The sequence below is a fragment of the Dictyostelium discoideum genome, assembly GCF_000004695.1.
Source record: "Dictyostelium discoideum AX4 chromosome 3 chromosome, whole genome shotgun sequence".
NCBI lineage: Eukaryota > Evosea > Eumycetozoa > Dictyosteliales > Dictyosteliaceae > Dictyostelium > Dictyostelium discoideum.
Window position 1 is genome coordinate 2,776,873 of NC_007089.4, and position 24,526 is coordinate 2,801,398.

A 24,526-nucleotide genomic window follows, 5' to 3' on the forward strand; every position below is an offset into this window, starting at 1 on the left:
TTTACAATGATGTTATTGTTTTTTGTTTATTTAAAAAAAAAAATAAAAAAAAAAAATTTTAATTAAAAAAAAAAAAAAAAAAAAAAAAAAATTGAAAATTTAATTTAAAACAAATTGAAATGTCATTATTGAAAAAATAAAATTTTATTTTAAAAATCTTTAGATATTTTTAAAAATATCAAAAATATCTAATAGGTGTCACAATCTGTTTTTCAAAAAAAAAAAAAATTTTTTTTATTATTTTATTTTATTTTATTTTATTTTTTTTTTTTTAATTTTTTTTTTTACATTATTTTGGTAAAGTGATTAAAGAAATAATAGATAAAATGATTAATGATAATAATGAAATTGGTTGTGATGATAATGATCCAAAAGATCCATCATGACCATTTTCTTCAGAGGATGTGGTGTTTGTGGTAGTTGGAGTTTTAATATATTCTATTTGATCAGTGAATATTAAACCACCAACATTGATTGAAATTTGATATTTACCAACTGATGGAACTGATGGATAAGATGAAATTGTTAAACTTTGAGGAGTTACAGATTTAACAATACATTGTATACCATTAATACTTACAAAAACAATCTTTGAATTTGTAGTACCAAATTCACCATCAAATGTGACTGTCACCAAACTACTACTACCACTAATATTCAATTTATTATTTGATAAAGATGAAATTGAAATTGATTTATATAAATAAAAAGTAACGATATTTGATACTTGATTACCAACATTAATAGATACATTAAATTCATCACCAATTAACATTGAATCAATTGGATTATTAATTTCACCACCATCATCTATGAATGAAATTGAAGAGGAGTAACCATTACCACTTGGTTGCTCATCAGCAGTAGCAATTGTAAATTTATATGATACTCCATTAAGTGTAATACTATTATTATTTATAAAACTAAATCCATTACCATTTAAATAAAATTTTGAATCATTTCCAAATGAATAACTTGTAATTACTGGTATCTCATAAGAATATGTAAATGTTTGAGAGAATTTAAATTGGTATCCAAAGTTTGCAATAAATGTTTTATTTGATCCTTCACCTTTTGGAATTGATAATGTTATTTCATTATTTGGTATTGTAATTAATAAAGTTACATTATCATTATTACCAGATGGTAAACTAAAATCCCAACCAAAATCTTTACCTTTAATAGTAATAATAGTTGAACCATCAGTTTTAACAATTTTATTATAATCTAATGAGAAATTAAAAGTTTCACAATTGGTTGGTAATGATTTTTCATTAAAATCAGTAAATTGATTTGGTAATAGATTCTTTGTAATTGTATAATTTGCACCCATACAACTAAAACATGTTGGAATTTCACCTGTTAATTCATTGTAACTTAATGTTGGATATTTTGATTTATAGAATTGACAATACCCTTCTGGTATACTACCAATTAAAACATTATCTTGAAAATCTAATCTTGTAGTTGAATAATTAATATTACTACTATCACCACCTTCGTTTGTTGGTAATTCTTGTTCAAAATCATTATTTTGCATTTTCATATAAGTAACATTTGTAAAATCAATATTTTTAATATTAAAATCACAACCAATAACTGAAATTCCTGATTTTTTTGGTAATTTCAAACATGGTTTTGAAATACAATTTGAAATTAAATCACATCCATTTGAAAAGTAACTAAATTAATTGAGTTTTTAAAAAAAAGAAAAAAATATTAGATTTTATTTTTTTAAAATTTTTCAAATTTTAAATTAAATTATTTAAAAAAACTTACATAAAAAAGGTTTCTGGTAAATTTGAAAAATCAGTATATTTAAATGATGGATTTAAAATAAAACCTTTACCGGTAATATGAAAATCATTTAAAGTTGTTAAATTTGTAATTGATTGTTCAAAATTCCATAATTGAGAATTTGAATCATCTCCAAAGTTTATAAATGTAATATAAAGTGTTTGTAATTTATTAAATGGTTGAAAAGTTGGGAAACTGTAATTCTTATAACCAATTTCAGTAATATCATTATTAAATGATAATCTTAAAGATGTTAAACTTTTTAAAGCTGATCCTGCATTACTTGGAAAAGGAGAATAGTATCCTAAAAATGTACTAAACCTTTTTAAAGCTACATTTTCCGGTAATAAACTTGGTAATGAAAATCCATACCCAATTCCTAAAATATTAAATACCTCAATTGATCCACTAAAAATATTACTTGGAATTGGAACATTAATAAATGTGAATGTAACTTGATTTAAATTTATTGGTATAATAATATCATTTGGAATTGGTATTGATTCATTATAAATATAACTAATAATAATAAAAATAATAATTAGTAATGATAATTAAATAAATAAAAAAAGCACAGACACACTTACATTGATGCTTTATTATAAAAATTTGGTAAAGTATTAAATAAACTTGAATCTAAAATAATACCGTCTCCAATTAAAATATAAGTAGCATTCTTAAATACTGAAAAGTTGGCATTTGTTATTATCGATAGTGTATCGTTATTCTTTTTTAAACCTAATTGTGTGATTGTATAGATTCCTGTATTCACACCATCATTAATTAATTTACATGTAAACATATTATTATCTAAACATGGGTCCGTTGTATTTTTTTGATAAATTTGGTAATATAAATCTTTTGCCATTTCCATTTGATCTGATGGAAGTGGTTTTGTTTGTGAATTACATTTTAAAATAAATGTAAAAAAAATAATTAATAAAAATAAATAATTTTTTTTCATTTTTTTTTTTTTTTTTTTATTTCTTTATTATTATTTTTTTATTATTATATTTAAAAAATTAGTAAAATAAAATAAAGTATAAAAAAAAAAAAAAAAAAAGTCTTTTTAAATTTTATTTTTATATTTGAGTGTGAAGTTATCCAATACCAAAATAACCTAAAAGAAATATCAAATTAATCTTCTAGAATAGAATTATTTTTTTTTTTTGGGTTGTTTGCATTATTTTAATAATAAAAACCTTTTTATTTTTTAAAAAACTTACTTTTTTCTATGTTCACCATACTTGCATCATTTCTTTAATACCAAAAAAATATTGTCGAAACACAAATTAGTGTTAAGATGGACATTTTTTTTTAATAAAAAATAAAAAATAGATATTTGATTAAAATTTTAATGTTTTCCCAATAAAATTATATTTGCATAAAAGAAATTTTTTAAAAAATAAATTAAATAAAAAAAAAAAAAGTGATCAAAAAATCCGTTTTTTTTTTTTTTCGTTTTTATTAAAAAAAAAAGACTATCTTAACTCAAAATTAATAATCTATAAAAAAAAAAAAAAATTAAAAAAAAAAAAATTAATATATATTTTTTTTTTTTTAATAAAAAACTAATTCTATTTATTATTAAATACCACAAAAATACACAAATGATATAAAAAAAAAAAAAAAAAAAAAAAAAAAAAAAAAAAAAATGAATGGAAAATAATTAAATAATTAAATTCTGAAATTTTTAATAAAAAATAAGATGAGCATTCTTATTAAAAAAAAAAAAAATATTTTCATTTTTATTTAGAAATAGTAGAAATTAAGTTCCAATCCGATATTACGTAATGTTTTGAAAAGCAATTTAAAAAAAAAAATTGAAAAATAAAGAAATTGATTTATTAATTTATTAATGATTTTAATGGATATATATATTAAGGGGGTGGAAAAAAAATCAAAAAGTAAATAAATAATTTGAAATGGATAATTTTTAAACAAAAAATTTATTAAAATTATCTATTTCCAACTATTTATTTACTTTTTCTATTTTTTCCGTACCCCTTAATATCTGGCAAAGTAATGCCTTTTTTTTTTAACATTTTCGTTTATTATTGCCAAAAGCAAAAATTAATTTTTTTTTTTTATTTTTTTATTTTTTTATTTTTTTTTTTTTTTTATTTTTTTTTATTAATAGGTTTGTATGTGGGTGAATGGAATTTTTAAAACATTACGAAGATGATGAAGATCAAGATGATGAAAATAACACTAAAGATGAAAATGTAAATAAAATAAATAAAAGACAACATTTTGAAATTGAAAATGTTATTGATGAAATTCCAGATTTACCATTATCTTTTTTTGAAAACTTCAAGAAAATCAAACATTATTCATCTGAAATTATTGATGAAACAAATAAAAAAACAAGATTATTTGAACATGTTGAAGGTAATTACCCAACATTCATTTATTTTAAAGGTAAGATATATATATTTTTTTTCTCAACAAATAATGTATATATATACTAATTTATTTTTTTTGTTATTATTATTATTGAGTAAGTTCCAACTAAAAGTAGAAATGATATAAAAGAATTAATTGAACAAGTTAAAGAGATTGGTAATGAAATTAATATTAAACAAGATACTGAAACTTGTTTTCACATTTCAATTTCTAGAACATTTCCAATAAGAGAACATCATATTGAAACATTTACACAAGAACTAAAGAAAACATTAAAGAATCAAAGATCAATTGATATTCAACTATCAAAAGAATGTTGTGTATTTATAAATGATAATCAATCTAGAATATTTCTATCAATACCAATTAACCAATCTTTTAAATCAAACATTTTAAAATTAATTGAAAGAATTGATTCATGTTTATCATTATTTAAATTTCCAAAATATTATGATAACCCTGAACCACATTTATCAATTTCATGGTCATTAATTACTAATAATAATAATGAAACTAATGATGAAAATATTAATTATATACCCTTAAATAAATTTAAAAATAAAGAAATAATAAGAGATAATTTAAAATTAACAGATTCATTTAAAGTTTCAAGAATATTTTGGAATATTGGTAAAACTGAATCATTTATAGATTTACAATAAAAAAAAAAAAAAAAAAAAAAAAAATAGAATTATTTAATTAAAAAATTACTTTTTTTTTTTTTTATTTTTTTTTTATTTTTTATTTTTTATTATTAACAAACATGAGACCATAATTCAATTGGTGTTGGTGGTTCTTGAGGTTTAATTGTTCTATTATTAATAGGGTAAGGGAATTGTGGAGAATCTTCATACATGAAAATTAATTTAAAAGCTTTTATATGTTTTTGTGGTGGAATAGTGCCGTACCAATTCCATTCTCTACAAATATATCTACCATAGTATAATCTTTTATCACGATGATTTAAACCTTGTAAGTTCATTAAATACTTTCTCCATCTTTGAGTTGGGAAAGTGGATGAGATAAGTCTTGGTCTATCATAGGTGATCTCTCTTTTGGTGGAAACATCAATTTCTGTACCATCGACTAATACAGCTGGATGAACTAACCAACCATTATCTTTTGAAGGATGTGGTGAAAACATTGACCAATACTGCTCAACTTTAAATGCAGGTCCAATCCATTTATAACTTGCTGAAACGTCATAACTAAAATATCCAGCACAATTCCAATTTATAATGAAAACCAACATAATTAAACAAAATAATTCAATATACCATTTTCTAGTTGATACAATTGCTTTCTTTGGATAAATGAAATTGGTTGCTTTAAACATTGGATTCTCTTTACTATTTAAAAACCAACTTCTTGAAACTAACCAACTATAAAATTCTTTAAAATATTTACGATTAAAAATCCAAAAATTTAAATATTGAATTGGTGTTGGTGATAAACTAATCAATGTTAAAAATGCATCATAACCAAATACTCTTTCACCTGTAATTGAACTTTCAATTGCAAACCAATAATTCTTTTCTTTAAAATCATTATAAATATTATTATTATTATTTATTCCAATATTATTTATAAAATCTTCTTCTTCATCATCATTATTTTGTTGATTTTGATAATTATTATTATTATTATTATTATTAATTTGTGGTGGTTGTGAAATTAAAATTGGAGTTGAATGTAATAAAAAGAATTGTTTAAATATTGATAACCATTTATATATTGAATCATTTGTATTTGAATTTATCCAAATTTGAGCAGTTGTACGATGAGCACTTAAAGAGTTTGAATAAAAGTAATTGAAAAGTTTATCCCAAAACCATGATGGAAGGAATATTAATGAACAAATTCCTGGTATATACATAAAGAAACCCAATTCTAAACAAGAACCAAATCCAAAATGCATACACCAAAATCCAATAACACCAATGGTTCTAATTGGACCATGAAATTTTCTCCATGGTATAAAGAATAAGAATACACCAATCCATTCATATCTAATTGTAAACCAAGTTAAAAATTGACCTAATCCAATGAATTGACGTAACCAAATTCCAAGTGGTGTTGCAAATTGATCTAAATGTAAAGCGTACCAAACTGCACTATTTTCAGCCCACCATTCTGGATCTGTTTTTAATGCTGCTGTCAATATATATACAAGACAAAATTGTAATTGAATTCCAATTGAACCAATCGACAATACATATTTTCCATCAGAATCTGTGGTTGGTATATATCTATTGATGAAACTATCTATACGATTTGTAACAATATTGTTGTTTGATAAACTATTATTAACAATCGGTGAATAGGTAACGGATTTTGGTGATAAACAATTTGATTTCTTATTTGTATAATCTAAATTTACCAATGAATCAATTGAGAATTTTGCACCCAATGGTAGAAACATTGCCCAAAATAAAAATAATCTAAAGAAATCATCACCACCATTTAAAACGTATGGATTTCTTGTATGTAATGATGTCATAAATATCCAACATGCTACACTTGATATTCTACTTTTAAATCCTACAAACATTGAACATGCAAATAATGCATTTACTATAAATAATAATTTTGCAAACCAAACAGTTGGATTAAGGAAATATAATGACCAATAGTATGAATTTGAATCCAATACTACATTTGATGGTAAAACTCCAAAATCTGAATAATGGTCTCTTAAATATAATGCTCTAACATATAAATCTAATATAATCAACAATGCTAAACCCATTCTTAATGCTGCACAACTTCTGATATCAACTCCAAATATCATTATAAAAAGGTCTACTATGAAATTCTTTTGCTCTAATTTAAAATTACCACTAATAATTCCAATATTATTATTATTTGTATGATTATTACTATTACTACTTGATAGTATAGGTGATGATGTTAATGATGTATTTACTGATGATGATGAAACGCTTGATGATTGATTATCATAATCATTAAATTCTATATTAACTTGATCTAATAAATCATCTTTTGATGGTTTCTTTTTTAATAATGTTGCCATTATTAAATCTATATCTATATATGTATATATGTATGTATTTTCTATAGAAATAAAGAGTAAAAATAAATATATAAATTAATAAATGAAAAATAATTTTGATTCTCTTTACTAAAAAATAAAAATATCTTTTTTTTTTTTTTTTTTCTACTCACTTATTTATTTATTTGTCTATTTGTTTTTATTTATTATTTATTTATTTTTACAAATTTTGTAAAATTCGTTAAATTAATTAAATTAGATTATTTTATCCCTTCTTCCCACCACACGATTACTAATTTTTTTTTTTTTTTTTTTAAAAAATTAGATTTATATATTAAAAAAAAAAAAGGGTGTATTTTGATACCTTTACTAAAACTAAAAAAACATAAACAAAAAAAAAAAAAAAAAAAAAAAAAAAAAAAAGAAATTCAATGTAGGGTTTAATTTTAATAAATTATATCCTAAAAAAAAAAAAAGAGAAATAAAAAAAAAAAAAAAAAAAAATGTTTTAACCTTTTTTTTAAAAAAAAAAAAAATTTTAATTAAAATTTAAGGGTGGGCAAAACGAGCTTTCAGTTGGGAAAGATTTTTTTTTTTTTTTTTTTTCCACTATTTTTTCGAAATCATTTGACTGAAACGAAATTTTTCAAAAAAAAATGTGTTTTGTTTTGAAGATGATTTTAAATAAAAAAAAAAAAAAAAAAAAAAAAAACATAAATTTCCATAAAAAAAAAATATTTAAAAGAAAATTCGAAAACCCAGATATTTTAGATTTAATATCTATCTATTTAATTATAATTAAAAAAATAAAATTTAAGTTCTTAATTATACTTAAATTATTTTACTTGTTGATTAGATTTTTTTTATTTTTATTTTTTATTATTATTATTATTTTTTATCATCATCTTCAATAAATGAATATAATAATTTAACTTCTTGATCATATGGACCAACAGTTTCTAAAATCATTGGAATATTTTGAAAACGTTTATCATTTACTAAATATTTGAAACATGGCGTTCCAATATGACCTTTACCAATATTTTCATGACGATCAAGTTTTGAACCACAAGTTGATTTTGAGTCATTTAAATGAACACCTTTTAAATATTTGAAACCAACCACTTTATCAAACTCTTGGAAAATCACATCACAATTACTCTTTGTTGAAATATTATAACCTGCAGCAAACATATGACAAGTATCTAAACAAACACCAACTCTTGTTTTATCCTTAACCAATGCAATCATGTCACGTAAATGTTCAAATGTGTAACCTAAATTTGTACCTTGACCAGCTGTACACTCAATGACTGCAACAACATCTTTAGTTCTCTCTAAAATATAATCCAATGATTCAGCAACTATCTTTATTGATTCTGATTCACTAATTTCATTTAAATGTGATCCTGGATGAAAATTAAAATGTTTAACTCCTAATATTTCACAATTTTTCCTAATACAAAAAAAAAAAAAAAAAAAAAAAAAAAAAAAATTAATTATTAGTATTAGTATTATTATTATTGTAAGTAGTTATAATGATTAAAAATACAATACATTTCATGAATCATTAAATCTCTTGATTTTTGTAAATTTTCTTTATTTGGAGAACCTAAATTTAAGAAATAACTGCCATGTGGTAAGATACAATTAACATCGAAATTTAGAGATTTACAGGACTGTTTAAATTTAATACTATCATCTAATTTGACTGTATGATGTTTCCAAGTACGTGGTGGATTGGTAAAGAATGCAACAGCTTTAAAACCTTGAGCAACAACCGATTGAATTAATGTTGGATAACCATTCTTGATTGAGACATGACCACCAATCTTTACATTCTCTAATTTCTCTTTTTTACTTGAACTATACTCTTCCTTTTGTACATATTGATCATCTTTATAATTAATTGTTGAAAATTTATTTTCTGTTGGATTAACTTTTTTTTTTTTTGGTGAACTTTTCTTTTTATATGCTGTTGTTGTTGTTGTTGTTGTAGTTGTCGTAGTTTTTTTCTTTGATTTTTTATCTTCTTCTTCTTCTTCTTCTTCTTCTTCTTCTTCATTATCATCTTCATTTTCTTCATCTTTATTATTTCTTTTTTTTGTAGTTGTTGTTGTTGTTGTTTTTTTATTTACATTTTTATTATTAGTGGTTGTATTTGTAGTTGATGCATTATTAACGTTTGAAAAAAAAGGTGATATTTTATCAGCTTTTGAAGTTTTTACAGTTGGNGAAAAGAAATCAGTTATAGAGGTTTGTTTTGGTTTTAATTTAGATTGTTGTTGTTGTTGTTGTTGTTGTTGTTGTTGTAACTTTTTTGATGGAGGGGATTCGGGAATAATTTCTTCATTATCAACTTCATCACAACTATCACAGTCATGAATTCCTCCATTATCATTATCATCATCCTCTTCAGTTTGAATTATTTCATTATTCTTTCTTTTCATTATTGTTTTATTATTAATAATTTGATTATTATTATTATTATTATTGTTTTTATATGTTATAGTACTATAAAGTTTACTATTAAAATTTAATAAAATATTATTTTTATTATTATTTAAAAAAATTTGTTTTTTTGAATGTTGAATAAATAAATTAACAAATGGGTTCATTTCCCAAAAAAAAAATAAAATAAAATAAAATTTATGTTTGGCGCCAAACAAAAAAAAACAAAAAAAAAAAAAAAAAAAAAAAAAAAAAACAATAAAAATTAAATTAAAAATTAAAAAATAAAAAATAAAAAAATAAATAAAAAAATAAAAAATAAAAAAATAAAATTAATTTATATTTTTACAAAACAGCAGGTAAAACATAACCCAAACCAAAAAATAGTTTTTATTTTATTTTTTATTTTAAAAAAATGTATTTATTAGAAATTAATTTGATAATATAGAAATATCCAAATCATTTAGTTTGAAAATAACTAAATTGATAATTATCCTAAAAAAATAAAAAAAAAAAATTTGAAGTCAATTAATTAACCAAATTGGTAATTATCATTCTCCAAATATTTTCAAAATCCTTTATGTTTTTTTATTTTTTTTTATTTTTTTTTTTTTTTTGGAAAATTCCTGTTAGTAGGAATAAAACAGTTTTTTTTTTTTTATTTTTATTTTTATTTTTTTTATTTGGGTTGTAATCTGAAAACCACTAACACATTTCCAAAAAAGGTATTGATTTATTTTTAGATTTAAAAAATACGTGTGTTCCATAAATCTAGATAAATATATTTTTTTTTTTTTTTTTTTTTTTTTGAAATCAATTTTATTTCTTTTTTTATTCAAATAATTTTATTTCTTTTTTTATTTAAAATTTTTTTTTTTTATTTTAACATTATTGTTTTTTAAGTATTTTTTATTATTTAAAAATTAGAAAATGGGAAAATATGTGGTTGTAACAATTTTATTTTTAGTAATTTTATCTATTTTTCCTAAATTTATTTTTTCAACAACAGAATTAAACCATTGTCTATTAAAAAAATGTGAACCAGTTGATGAAATGGATTGCTTTAAGAAACATAAAACTTATAAACGTAGGAATGAATTATTTGGAGTTTGCTGCTCATCTTGTGTATAAGAAAAAAAAAAAAAAAAAAAAAAAAAAAAAAAAAAAAAAAAAAAAAAAAAAATTATTTATTGTAAATGGTATTTAAAGAGAGAAGAAATCAAATTTTATTTTTATTATGTTTCAAGAATATAAATCAAAGAAGCTAATTGGTATTTTTTTTATTTTTTTTATTTTTTAAAAAAAAATTATAATAAAATAAAAAAAATAAATAAAATAATGTGTTTGGGAAAATTTTTATTTTTTATTTTTTTAAAATTTTCTTTTTTGTTTTATTTTTTTTTTTTTTCTTTTTTTTTCACTTTTTTTTTTTTTTTTCACTTTTTTTTTTTAACATTCTTTCATTGTTTTTCCAAATGATAATAGTTTTGTATTAATTGTATACATTTTTTTTTTTTTTTTATTCTTTCATTGTTTTTACATACACTATTTTATTAAATTATTCTTATTATGATTATAACAAGCGAAATTATGCATTCTTCACCCATAATTCCCTCAAGAGAATACGAAAATAATAATAATAACAATAATAATAACAATAACAATAACAATAATACCTCTTTAAAAACACCACAACCAACACAAATGAGCCAACAACAACAACCACCACCACAAGATGAAAACAATATCTCAAAAACCAATAAATTGTTAAGTTTAAGAGAAATGGTATTAAAAACCAAAGGGAGAGTTAGAAAAAATGCCAATGGAGAAGAAACTGAAGATGGTGAAATATTTGAACCAGTTATAACCCCTTCAAATAATACTAATCTAAATACAAATAACTATAATAATAATAATAATAATAACAATTATAATAATAGTAATATAAATAGCTTTAATAATAATAATAATAATAATAACTACAATGGAAATAATATAACTTTTTTTCAGAGAGTATGTATTAATAGCCCTTTTATTTTATTTTTTTTTGAAAAACATCCCTAACTTTAATTTATATTTTATATTTTATTTTATCCTAGGAGAGTGAGGTTCAAGATATGGATATCGAGGGACCAAATTTAATTGACCAAACAAATAGATCCTTAAGTAATAGTAATAATAATTTTAATAGTTTTAATAATTTTAATAATAATAATAATAGTAATAGTTTTATGATGAATAATAGAAATAATAGTATTAATAATCTACCCCTTGGTATGAGCAATAACCTTAATAATAATAATAATAATAATAACAACAATAATAATAGCTTTATGAATAACAATTTTTCGAATGATTCCTTTATTCCTAATAATCCACTTTTTTCAAGACAATCAACACAACCAATTAAATATATGAATAATAGTAATGGCGGTATTGGTTTTGTAAATAATAATATTAATAATCAACCCCCAACCCAACAAAATCTATACCAACAACCACAACAACCTCCACAACCTCCACCACCAAGTTTTTTACCATATATATCACAACCATCATTTCATCCATCATATCAACAACTACCTCCACCACCACCACCTCCATCACCTCCACCACCCCCACCACCACAACAAAACTATTCCCCTATCTCTTTTCAATTTCAACCAATCCAAACTCATTCACACCCACAAATACCAAATATAATACAACAACAACAACAACAACAACAACAACAACAACAACAACAACAACAACAACAACAACAACAACAACAACAACAACAACAACAACAACAACAACAACAACATCAACAACAACAACAACAACCAATTAGTAACATTGTTAAAAGTTTGGAAATTAGTCCAAAGAAGACATCAAGAGATGATAATAATAATAATAATGATGATACAGAATCAACAGGTATACTGCAATCACTTTGGAATAAGAATAAAACACATAAACAACAAAAGAAATTGAAAAAATTACAAATGAAGCAACAACAGCAATCACTTCAACAACAACTTTTAGAACAACAAAAACAAGAACAAGAGGCACAAAAACAAACTCAAATTCAACTTCAATTACAAAAACAACAATTACAATTACAACTTCAACAACAATTACAAATCCAACAACAATTATCAATCACCTCTACTACCACCACCACCACTACTACAATACCAACAACACAAATACAAACACAAACACAAATAACAAAATTACCTTCTTCTCATCAAACTCATCAACATACTAAAAAGAGACCATACTCTGATCCATCACTTGTAATTAGATTTGACGATAGTGATTCTGATGACAATGATGAAGATGGTGAAACGACTGAGGATGATGATATTGATACAGATCAATTAATTGATCAATTGGCAGGTAAACAATCAACAGAGTTAGAACGTCTAAAAAAAGAAATTGCTAATAAAGAAGAAGCAAACTTAAGAAAGAAATTAGAACAAGCTTTTAAACTTAAATCAAATAGTAATTCACCAATAAATACAACACCAAATACCAATGTAAATAATAATAATAATCCAACAACAACAACAACAACAACATCAACAACAACAACATCCACTGTATCTACATCAACAACACCAACAATTAAAATCCCACCAGAAGTTGAAATTATTCAACAAAAACAAATAGAAATTAAACAATTAGAAGATAAAGTTGAAGAGACTAATAAAAGTGTTGAGGAAACTAAAGTTAAATATGAGTTAATTAAAAATGAGAAATCATTAGTAGAGGAGAAGAATCAAGCACTATTATTAAAAGTAATTGAAGTAAAGAAACAATTATTACAATTAGAGAACCAATATAAAGAAGAATCCGAGAAATTTGATCAAATTAATAATGATTACAATTTAACCAAAAAAAGTTTTCAAGAATTTTCTTCAATTAATACCAACACAAAGAATACTTTGGACATTAAAAAAAGAATTTTAAATGAATTAATAGAAAATTATAAAATTAAAAATATTAATATAAATATAATTGATAATAATAATACTAATAAGAGTAGTAATGATGATAATAATAATGATGATAATAATAATAATAACAATAATAATAATAATGATAATGTTAATAATAATAGTAGTGGTAGTAGATCAATATCACCTACAAATAGAACATCTGTTAGTCCACTTCCAAAATCAATAGGTTCACCTCTTAATTTAATCTCTGATGAAAATATTGATGCTGATGATAGTACAGATAAGAATAAATCTAATAGTCAGCGTAATAGTAGTAGTGGTAGTAAAAACTCTCAGAATAATGATAATAATAACAATAATAATAATAATAATAATAATAATAATAATAATAATAATAATAATTTTGGTGGTAGTAACAAAGATGGGAATGATGGAAATGATGATGATGAGGATAAAAAGAGGAGGCTAAATAAAAAATCAAAAACTAATGATAAAGTTATTGAAAGTGAAAAGGAGGAAGAAGAAAGAAGAAAGAGGCAAAATGATGAAAAGAGACTTAGAGGTTATATGAAACAATTATTTCAACAAAAGCAACAATTCAATCCAACCGAACGAAAAGAACTTGAATCACTTGCGTCAAAAAATAAAGATATCCTCGACAATCGAATAATGCAAACAATTGGTGTAATTCAGTATCCACCACCACAACCTCCATCATTTTCAAATAAATTAATATCAATTCCAAAATCATCTGTTATTCCACGACCAGAGTTTACATTACCAGGAGAGTTAAGGGCATATTTAGAATCTGTTAAACTTCTTTGGGATCAAATTTATTTAAAAGTTGATGGTGATGATGATGAAAATGATAAATTTAATGATTTTATTGAAACTGTTAATGATGTAACATTTTTTAATCCAATATTATCAAGTTCATTATTTAAAACTTTAAATCAAAATAAAAAAAATAATAATGGTCGTGATGGTGAGGAAAGAATGACTATTGATGGTTTTGATGATTATTTGTCTTCATCAGTAAAGAAAACAGCTACATCAACAATTGGTATACCAACACCAACAACTTTATCATCAAAATCAAATAATAAATATATATCACCATTATTATCATTAAGATCATATAGATTTAGTCCAAATTATACAAAGTTTGGTGGTACTGAACCAAATATTCAATCAAATAATTACTCATTGAAAATCAATCCATTTATAAAGTTTTGTCAGTATGAAATTGATGGTATTTGCAAAGATGTAGATTGCAAATTTCAACACCTTAGAGATTATGAAAGATCACCTTTAGAAGTGATTCAAGATTTGTTAAGCTATGATTTAAAAGATAAAAAAACTCAATTAGAATTTTTAAATCAAATCAAATTATATATTGATAAAATACCATTACAACAATTAATTAAAACTACAATTGATTTTGTTAATAAAAGAAATCAAACTATAAAAGATAAAGATGATAATAATAATAATAATAATGAAAATAATAATAATATTAATAATAATTCAATCTATTTTAATTTACCAGAAGAAAGAGAAGAACAACTTGAAAAAAGATTTTTAAATTATGAATTATTATTAATTGAACAACAAAAAGAATCATCACAAAAAGTATTTCAAGAGAAAAAAGAAAATAAATTCACAAAAAGACAAAATATACTTTTTCAACAAATATTGGATCAAAAAAATCCAACAAAGAAATTTGAAGATGTAGAATTAAAAGATTTAGTTAAAAAATATGATACTGAGGATTTCCTTTATCTTGAAAATACCCAAGAAATTGATAGACCAAATACATTTTTAACTGATGGTGGTATCGCAAATAATCCTTCAAAAAAAAAAAAAAAATCAAAATCAAAATCAAAAGATTTAGTAAAAGATGAAGAAATGAACGATAAAAATGAAGAGTCAACTAATACTTCAACAACAACAACAACATCAACATCAACATCATCACCAACAACAACACCAATATCAACATCAACATCAACAACATCTTCATCAATTGAAGAAATTGAAATGAATGAAAAGCAACATAGTAGTTTTAGTTATAGAAATGATTCAACAAGTTTAATTACACAAGATGAATTTTTACAAGACCCAACTAATCAACTATTATGTTTCTCTTATATTAATTCAAAAACCAATCAATTGAATAATATATTATTGGATGAAATTAATAGAAGTGATATTTTACATGCTCTTAGAGATATAGTTCATTATAATCCAAAGTCTGAATTATTTTGGAAAATCTATATTGAAGAATTTCAATTAAAATTTGAAGGTTCACTTAAAGAGATTGAAGAATTAATTGATTGTGCAATTAGTTGTTGTAATTCAATTCTATTCTATCAAATGAAAGAGAGATTATCAAGTAGATTAGATAAAAAGATTTCAATTTGCCTAAAAGCAATCAATGATTTATTAAATGATAATATCATTGGTGGTGGTGGTAGTAGTGGTAGTACTGAAAATCAATTTAATTTAACAGAAAAAGAGAAATCATTTTGGATATTAGAATTTATATTATGTTATTTACGCTCAAAAGTTGAAGCAGGACATCGTGATGAATGTTTACTTGATTTATCAAACTTTTTTAATTATCATAACAAATCTCAACAACAACAACAACAACAACAACAACAACAACAACAACAACAACAACAACAACAACAACAACAACAACAACAACAACAACAACAACAACAACAACATCAACAACAACAAAGTAAATCAAGATTTTTACAATTATTTTCAAATGATATGAATGATGCTATAAAAGGATCATTGTTGAATGATGAATTACAAATTTTAGCATTGGTTTATATTTCAATTCATATATTTAATAAGGTGCCTTTAACAAGTGAACTTTATCAGAATATAAATGGTTCAAATGGTACAATTGGTAGTGGTAGTAATACAACTCATGATAATTTCTCAATAAAAGTTTTAATATTGGATTGGGATTCACATTTCATTAGTCGAACTAGTTATTTATCAAATAAAAAAGATTATAATAATAATGATGAAATTGGTATCAATAGAATATGGGATCTTTTCATCATATCATTATTTGATTCAAATCAATTGTCAGAATCAATTAAAGCAAATTATTTAATTTTCAAGAATGCCAATAACATTGATAGTTTAGAAACGTTCAAATATGATCATCAAATATTACCATCACCAATTAATATTTCAACAATCTTACAAAAGTATAATAATCCATTAGAAATTTTTAATTTATTATCAAAAAATAATAATGAAGAAAGCTTTTGTAATATTCATCAATTTTTAAAATATACTGGTAATTCAAAATCAAAACAAGAAAAAATTGAAATCATTGAACAATTTATTCTTTCAATTTTCACGGGAACAACAACAAAGAAAGTGTTACCATCTGTTGATGTTTTGTTTAACGTTTTATTAAAAAGAGAAAGAAATTATGCAATAGAATATGATCAATTATCACGTAAGTAAAAATTATTATTCTTTTATCAAATTGTAAAAAATGAAATTAATTTTTTTTTTTTTTTTTCTTTTTTTTTATAGATAAAATTATATTAAAAGAAGATTTAGTATATTGTTGGATTTTATTTAGTTATTATGAATTTTTAAATGGTAGAACTATTAGTAGTAGAGATGTATTAAAAGATTCATTAAAGATATTAAGTAGATTAAATCAAATCGAAAGAAAATTAATATGGACTGAACTATTGGAATTGTTAGAGTTAATTGGTCAATTGGATATAGATGATTTTATTGATAGTTTTTTCGAGGACATTTCATATGAATTCAATTATCCATTGGTTAGTTATCATTCATCAATACCTTATGAAACTCCAAATTTCCTTTTATTAGCTTTAAAACCACCAACCGATAAAGATTATTCAACTCATAATTTAATATTTTCAAAATATTTACAATTAAAAAATTTTAACAAATTTTTATTAAAAACTTTAGCTTTCAAATTTCCTGATAATAGTTTTATTTTTAAAAAGTAAGTAAAAAATAATAAATAAAATAAAAAAATAAAAAAAATAATAATAGAATAGTAGAATACTAAAAAAAAAAAAAAAAAAAATTATTATTTAAATTATAGTTTTATTAGGTCATTAAATATTAGTATAGATTCTCCAACAAATTTTGAATCAATTAAAAGAGTTTTAAAATCAATTAAACCAAAGAGAAATATACCATTCAGTATTTGGAAATTGTATGAAATTTTAATCGTTTGTTTTAACAACATTAATAATAGGATTTGTTTTTTTTTTTTTTTAGATTTTTTTTTTTTGTTTTTGGATTTTAGGTTTTAGATTTTTTTTTTTTTTTTTTTTTTTTTTTTTTTTTTTTTTAATTCTAATGGTTTTTTCAATAACAGGACACTTTTAGCAGCAAAAAGATTTAAAATTCCACCAGAACAAATATCAAAGATTGAATTGAATATACTCAATTATCATCCGTTCAACTTTGAAATTTGTATAGATTGGTTAACTCAATGGTCAAAATATGATCCGTTGTTTCAATCTGAAAAATTCAAACGAGTTATAGATAAATTATATAATATTGGCATTAATATACCTTTTATAACTCCTTCAAGACCAAAACCTTCAGGATTTGTATTAGTGGATGAAAAAGAATTGGAAAAAGCAGAAATAGAGAAAAAAAAATCAACTTCAACACCAGCAATAACAACAACACCAACGACAACAACAGCAACATTAACACCAACAACTCCACCACCAACATCACCAAAGACACCAACAAATGAAAGTGATGTTGAAATGATAGATTTAACTGGCCAGTCAAAGCAACAGTCCAAAAAATAATAATAATAATAATAATAATAATAATAATAATAATAATAATAATAATAATAATAATAATAATAATAATAATAATAATAATAATAATAATAATAATAATAATAATAATAATAATAATAATAATAATAATAATAATAATAATAATAATAATCTTATATCGGTTTTATTATTATAATAGCATGACATGGATAGGATATCCCACAATAATATCTTTAACTAACCTTATTTTTTTTTTTTTTTTAAAAAATTTTATCATTTTTTTTATTTATTTATTTTCTTCATTTATATATTTTAAAAATTAATAGGAATTTATAAACTAAAAAAAAACAAGTAATAAATTAATTTTATTAAAAAAAAAAAAAAAAAAAAAAAAGAAAAAAAAAAAGAAATCATAGAAAAAAAAAAAAAAAAAAAAAAAAGAAATAAAATATTGTAAATAAAAATAAAAAAAACTATTAAAACAAAAAAAATAAATGTGTACATTATTTAAAAGTTTTAAAAGTTTTGATTTAGAACTTTTTTTTTTTTTTTTATAAAAATAGAAAATTAACAAAATTGTAAAAATGGGGTTAATTTACAAGTGTGATAAATATATATCAATTTGAATTATTTAAATTTAAATTATTTTTATTTTTATTTTTATTTTTATTTTTTTTTTTTTTTTATTTTTTGGTGGTGTTTCATGGTATTGGAAAAAACAGAATTATTCAAACAATTCAATAAAGTTTATTTTTTTTTTTTTTTTTTTTTTATTTTTATATATATTATTTTCTTATTCACATACATCTATAATTAATTTATGTAAGTAAAAAAAAAAATTTTATAAAAAAATTAAAAAAAAAATTAAAAAAAAAAATTAATATATCTGTATTAATAACTAAAAATGTTTGAAATGATTTTATTTTTAGTTATTTATTTTTAAAAAAAAAAAAGAAAGAATGAAAGTTTTATTCGTTATTTCAAGTCATTCAGATTTAGGAAATACTAATAGAAAAACTGGATATTATTTATCTGAGGCAGCACATCCATGGAAGAAATTACAAGAGAGAGGTATTGAAATTGATTTCGTTTCACCAAAGGGTGGACCATGTCCATTGGATCCAGCATCTTATGATTTATCAGATCCAATTAATAGAGAATTTTGGGAAGATGCAGAAGTTCAAAAGAAATTGAAAAATACTTTAGCACCAGGTGGTGTTGATTCAAATATTTTCGAAGGTATTCATTATGTTGGTGGACATGGCGCATGTTTTGATTTCCCTTCAAATATCCCATTACTACAATTGGGTGCCAGAATTTATGAACATGGTGGTGTTGTATCTGCAATATGTCATGGTCCTTCCGGTTTATTGAATATTAAATTAATGGGTGGTACTTATTTAATTCAAGGTAAAAATGTTGCTTGTTTCACAAACTCTGAAGAAGAAGCCGTTGGTTTAGTAAAAGCAATTCCATTCTCACTTCAAGATTGTATGAAAGAACGTGGTGCCTATGTTCATGTTAAACCAAATTGGCAATCAAATGTTCAAATTGACGGTAGATTAGTAACTGGTCAAAATCCACAATCTTCAACTGAATTAGGTGATAAACTTGGTGATTTAGTACTTGAAATTCAAGCAAGAAGAATAGTTGCTCAATAAAAAAAAAAAAAAAAAAAAAAAAAAAAAAGTAATAAAAAAAAATAAAAAAAAAATTTTTAAATAATTAAATTTGGATAAGGTTTATTGTAAATAAATAGAGCAATATTTTAGTTTTACACATTACACAAAAAAAAAAAAAAGATTATTTGTCTAAAAGTTGATTTAAGGTATTTAGTTTTTTTTTTTTTTTTTTTTTAAATCTATTTTTTTATTTTATTTTCCATATTGTTTTTAATATAACAAAAAAACTATTAAAAATCAATGAAGGAAAATAGATTTAAAAAATTAAAAAAAAAAAATAAAAAAAAAATTAGAATTTATTGGTTTATTTAATCAAGATTTTTTATTTTTTTATTTTTTTTTTAATTTTATAAATTTCTTATAAAAATTAAATCTTAACTATTTAACCTATTTTTTTTAATCATTTAAAAATATTATTTAAAAAGTTGTAAAATTAAAAAAACAAAAAAAAAAAACAAAAAAAATATTATAATTTACAGATAAAAATTAAAATCAATCTCTTCTTTAACAACTTTGAATTCATTATTTGAGATTTTTTTATTTTTATTTTTATTTTTATTTTTAATTTTAATTTTATTTTTATTTTTTTTGATTATTAAAAAAAAAAAATGAAAAAAAAAAAAAAAAAAAACTTTTTATTTTTAATTTTTCATTTTCTGAATAATCGACTCGAGTGAAATTAGATTTCTAAAAAAAAAGGGTGGTAAGAAAGAATGAAAAAAATGTTTATAATTTTTTCTTTTTTTTTTTTTATTTTTTTTGTCTCTAATATTAAAAAAATTATAAATAATAATATTAGATAAAATGATAGCATCAAAAGAAACAAAAGAGAAAATTAGAAATTTTATTGGTGGGTTTGCATCAGGTGCAGCAAGTACACTTGCAGGTCATCCATTTGATACACTTAAAGTTAGATTACAAACTGAAGGTTCAACAGGTAGATTTAGAGGATTAGCACATTGTTTTACAACTACGATAAAGGAAGAAGGTTTCTTTGCATTATATAAAGGTGTAACACCACCATTACTTGGTATGAGTATTATTAATTCATGTATGTTTGGTGCTATGAATATAGTTAAAAGTAAAATTCACACAGATAAATCAACTCCAATCTCTTTAGGTGAAATTATGGTATCAGGTGCTATCACTGGTTGGATAGTGAGTTTTGTAGCTTGTCCAATCGAAACTGGTATGTGTTGTTTTTTTTTTTTTTTTTTTTTTTTTTTAATATTAATACTATTTTTCAAATTATATATTAAACAATTAATTATTTTTAAAAATTTGTTTATATACATAGTGAAATCAAAATTACAAGTTCAATATACTGGCGTAAAATTATATAATGGACCAATTGATTGTATAAAAAAGATTGGTATAAGAGGATTATATAAAGCATTAATTCCAACAGGATTTCAAAGAAATAGTTTATATGCATATTTTGGATGTTATGAATTGGCTCAACGTTATTTAAGAAGAGAGGATGGTTCAATGACAATGGGTAGATCATTTATAGCAGGTGGTATAGCAGGTACAGGTTTTTGGTTAACAAATTTCCCATTCGATGTTATAAGAAGTCGTATCATGACAATGCCATACAATGAATCACCACCACGTTACAAAGGTATGATTGATTGTGCTAAACATATCTATAGAGTTGATGGATTAAAAGGTTTTTGGAAAGGTTTCTCTCCTTGTCTCTTAAGAACTTTCCCAGCAAATGGTGCAACTTTTGTAGCTTATGAATGTGTTATGAAATTCTTCCCAATGTAATAATTATATTATATTTAAAAATATAATAATAAATAATAAATAATAAATAATAAAAAAAACAGTTAATTATTATTATTGTTTTATGTATTTTAAATAAAAAAAAAAAAAAAAAAAAATCAGAATGAATTAATTTGTTTTATTTATTTTTATTTTTTTTTTTTTTAATTTCTGTAAGAATTAACCAATCAATTAAAGGAATTATTTTTGAATCATCTTGAATTTCTGAGGCAATATGACAAGCATAATAATTTACACCTTTTTTGTCATTTGTTTATCAATTAAATCAAATTTTGTTAAACCCCATACTCTTTCTTTTAACATCTCCATGTAATGTAACCCACATGCAGTTTGAATTCAAACATTAAAACAATTAAAAATGCAACTTTATCAGATTCTCTAGTAGTTTTAAATTTGAGATTTCAATTTAGATTTCATCCAAAGGGGCATCTAATATTGGATTTTTTGTTTTTAATATTATTGCTTTCTTTCCTTTGGAATCTGCAAACCTTAATTTTTCAGATTTTTTCTTTATACATAATGAAATTAAGTAAAATATATTATTATAATTTTTTTTTTTTTTAAATAATATTAAATATCATCTAATTATTTATAGAATTACCAAAAAACATACAAAATAAAAACAAATAAAATTATTTAAATTAATTTTTTTTGTTTTTTTTTTTATTTTAATATTTGATTAAACAATATCAGCAACTAAAAACCAATCAAGTGATGGCATAATTTTAGTATCATGAATTTTAGCACCTAAATGACCAGCATAAATTTGACTATTATATTCTGAAAGATCATAATCAATCAATTTTATTGGAGCTGATAAAAATCCATTTGGTATATTATATCCATCAACTATTGGAAATGGAAAGTAATCCATTAAACTTCTTTCTTGAAAATCACCATCATTTGTAAAAAGACAAAAACTTGATAACCAACCTGATAACTCAGATCCACCTGATTGTTCATTATAGTTTACCATTTGATTCCACCATTTAATATCTGGATTTCCATTTGCAGATTCAATGAATTTATCCATAATTGGTAATAAATACTTTAACCATTTTGACATTTGATTCTTTTCAGTATCAAAATGAATTAATAAAGAAACTCTTTCTTTTAAATTAACCCAATCACTAATTTCACCTAATAGTGTTACTTCTGGTAAGCCACATTCTGTCTGCATTACAAATTTAAAATACTTTTTCATAATTGACATTAACGATATTGAGAACACAACTTTATCAGAATCAGTAGTGGTTGTAAAATTTGGAATTATCCAATTTCTAAGTCCAGGATCTTTAATATTTTTTTGAATTTCTTTTGACATTTCAATTGATAATTTATCAAATGGTGCTGTTAAAATTGGAAATTCCGTTCTAACCACCAATGTTTTCTCACCATTGAAATCTACAAAGTTTGTACGTAATTGTTCAGAATTTTTATTAACATAAAATGAAAATTGAGTTAAAATCGCCATCCAAATATTATCACATCGTAAAACTAAACTGTGATGATTATTATATGCCTTCCATGCAGAATGGACAAAACCATTTAATCCTACTGATTTTAAACCACCACCATCACAATCACCAGATGGTTCACCAACAAAACTTGATTTTAAAACTTTTTTACTATTACAAATATCTTCAATCTTTTTTTCATATAATTCTTTCTCTTTTTCACTAAATTCTTTATAAATTTTTGATGCTTCTTGTTTTGATTTTCCTTGCTTAATTGCATCATAATAAACTTTATCCGATTTATTTTCTCTAGGATTTAACTTTTTAACATCATCTTTTATAAATTGATTAATTGAAAAATCATTTAATGTTACTTTTTTTTCTTTTTTATCACAAACTTTAAATGTTATTGGCATTTTTTTTATTATTAAAATAAAAAATTTAAAAAATTAAAAAATTAAAATAAAAAAAAAAAAAAAAAATCTATTTTGAAAAAAAAAAAAAATAAGAATATCTGAAATTTTATAGAAAATATCTCTTTTCTTTTTTTTTCTAATTTTTTTATTATTATTTTATTTTATTTTATTTTAATTGTTCAATAACTTTTAAAGATTCTTCAATGTGTGATGTTGCACTTAATAAAGCTGAATGATTTAGAGCTACTTTTCCATTTTTGTCAATAATAAAAGTGACTCTACCAGGTGATAAAAAGTTACCTTCAGCACCATATAATTTAGCTAATTCACCACCTTTATCAGTTAATAATGTGAATGGCAATGAATATTTTGATGTGAATTTTGAATGACTTTCTGCATCATCTCTACTGACACCAATAACATCTGCACCTGCTTCAATAAACTTTTGATATTTATCTCTGAATTCACAAGCCTCTATATTTATATTTTTTTTTTTTTTAAAAAAAAGAATTAATAATAAATAATAATGTATATAGTGTATATATATTATATATTAAGACATACCTTTAGTGCAAATAGAAGTTTCATCCTTTGGGTAAAAATATAATACAATTGGTTTTTGATCTTTAATGAAATCTTTTAAAGAAACTAATTTTCCATCTTTATCTGGACATGTGAAATCTGGAGCTTGGTCACCAACTTTTAATTTTGTCATTTTATTATATTTATTTATTATATTTATA

The 24,526-nt window shown here is 22.0% G+C and overlaps 9 protein-coding genes across 9 annotated transcripts; 4 read left to right on the top strand and 5 right to left on the bottom strand.

Annotated features, from left to right (window-relative positions):
• Positions 1–289: 289 nt before the first annotated feature.
• On the bottom strand, positions 290–2,761 carry gp130 (glycoprotein 130; the record flags this gene model as incomplete). The annotated part of the gene is made up of 3 exons (XM_636341.1): positions 290–1,682; positions 1,780–2,316; positions 2,385–2,761. 3 exons carry the CDS (start codon positions 2,759–2,761, stop codon positions 290–292), a joined length of 2,307 nt encoding a protein of 768 aa, XP_641433.1.
• Positions 2,762–3,953: 1,192 nt separating this feature from the next.
• On the top strand, positions 3,954–4,865 carry DDB_G0279967 (UPF0406 family protein; the record flags this gene model as incomplete). The annotated part of the gene is made up of 2 exons (XM_636342.1): positions 3,954–4,218; positions 4,303–4,865. The coding sequence occupies 2 exons, from the start codon at positions 3,954–3,956 to the stop codon at positions 4,863–4,865; spliced, it is 828 nt and encodes a 275-aa protein (XP_641434.1).
• Positions 4,866–4,957: 92 nt separating this feature from the next.
• On the bottom strand, positions 4,958–7,237 carry DDB_G0279969 (hypothetical protein; the record flags this gene model as incomplete). The annotated part of the gene is made up of 1 exon (XM_636343.1): positions 4,958–7,237. One exon carries the CDS (start codon positions 7,235–7,237, stop codon positions 4,958–4,960), a length of 2,280 nt encoding a protein of 759 aa, XP_641435.1.
• An 867-nt stretch (positions 7,238–8,104) lies between these two features.
• Positions 8,105–9,834, bottom strand: apnA (apurinic/apyrimidinic endonuclease; the record flags this gene model as incomplete). Its single annotated transcript, XM_636344.1, has 2 exons — positions 8,105–8,672; positions 8,774–9,834. The coding sequence occupies 2 exons, from the start codon at positions 9,832–9,834 to the stop codon at positions 8,105–8,107; spliced, it is 1,629 nt and encodes a 542-aa protein (XP_641436.1).
• A 1,423-nt stretch (positions 9,835–11,257) lies between these two features.
• On the top strand, positions 11,258–18,464 carry DDB_G0280017 (hypothetical protein; the record flags this gene model as incomplete). Its single annotated transcript, XM_636345.1, has 6 exons — positions 11,258–11,680; positions 11,767–17,107; positions 17,188–17,635; positions 17,738–17,851; positions 17,894–17,944; positions 18,017–18,464. The coding sequence occupies 6 exons, from the start codon at positions 11,258–11,260 to the stop codon at positions 18,462–18,464; spliced, it is 6,825 nt and encodes a 2,274-aa protein (XP_641437.1).
• A 935-nt stretch (positions 18,465–19,399) lies between these two features.
• DDB_G0280019 (hypothetical protein) lies at positions 19,400–20,101 on the top strand (the record flags this gene model as incomplete). Its single annotated transcript, XM_636346.1, has 1 exon — positions 19,400–20,101. One exon carries the CDS (start codon positions 19,400–19,402, stop codon positions 20,099–20,101), a length of 702 nt encoding a protein of 233 aa, XP_641438.1.
• Positions 20,102–20,926: 825 nt separating this feature from the next.
• Positions 20,927–21,892, top strand: mcfL (mitochondrial substrate carrier family protein; the record flags this gene model as incomplete). The annotated part of the gene is made up of 2 exons (XM_636347.1): positions 20,927–21,311; positions 21,420–21,892. The coding sequence occupies 2 exons, from the start codon at positions 20,927–20,929 to the stop codon at positions 21,890–21,892; spliced, it is 858 nt and encodes a 285-aa protein (XP_641439.1).
• Positions 21,893–22,589: 697 nt separating this feature from the next.
• On the bottom strand, positions 22,590–23,783 carry DDB_G0279971 (hypothetical protein; the record flags this gene model as incomplete). Its single annotated transcript, XM_636348.1, has 1 exon — positions 22,590–23,783. The coding sequence occupies one exon, from the start codon at positions 23,781–23,783 to the stop codon at positions 22,590–22,592; it is 1,194 nt and encodes a 397-aa protein (XP_641440.1).
• Positions 23,784–23,949: 166 nt separating this feature from the next.
• DDB_G0279973 (AhpC/TSA family protein) lies at positions 23,950–24,498 on the bottom strand (the record flags this gene model as incomplete). Its single annotated transcript, XM_636349.1, has 2 exons — positions 23,950–24,257; positions 24,348–24,498. The coding sequence occupies 2 exons, from the start codon at positions 24,496–24,498 to the stop codon at positions 23,950–23,952; spliced, it is 459 nt and encodes a 152-aa protein (XP_641441.1).
• Between the last annotated feature and the right edge of the window lie 28 nt (positions 24,499–24,526).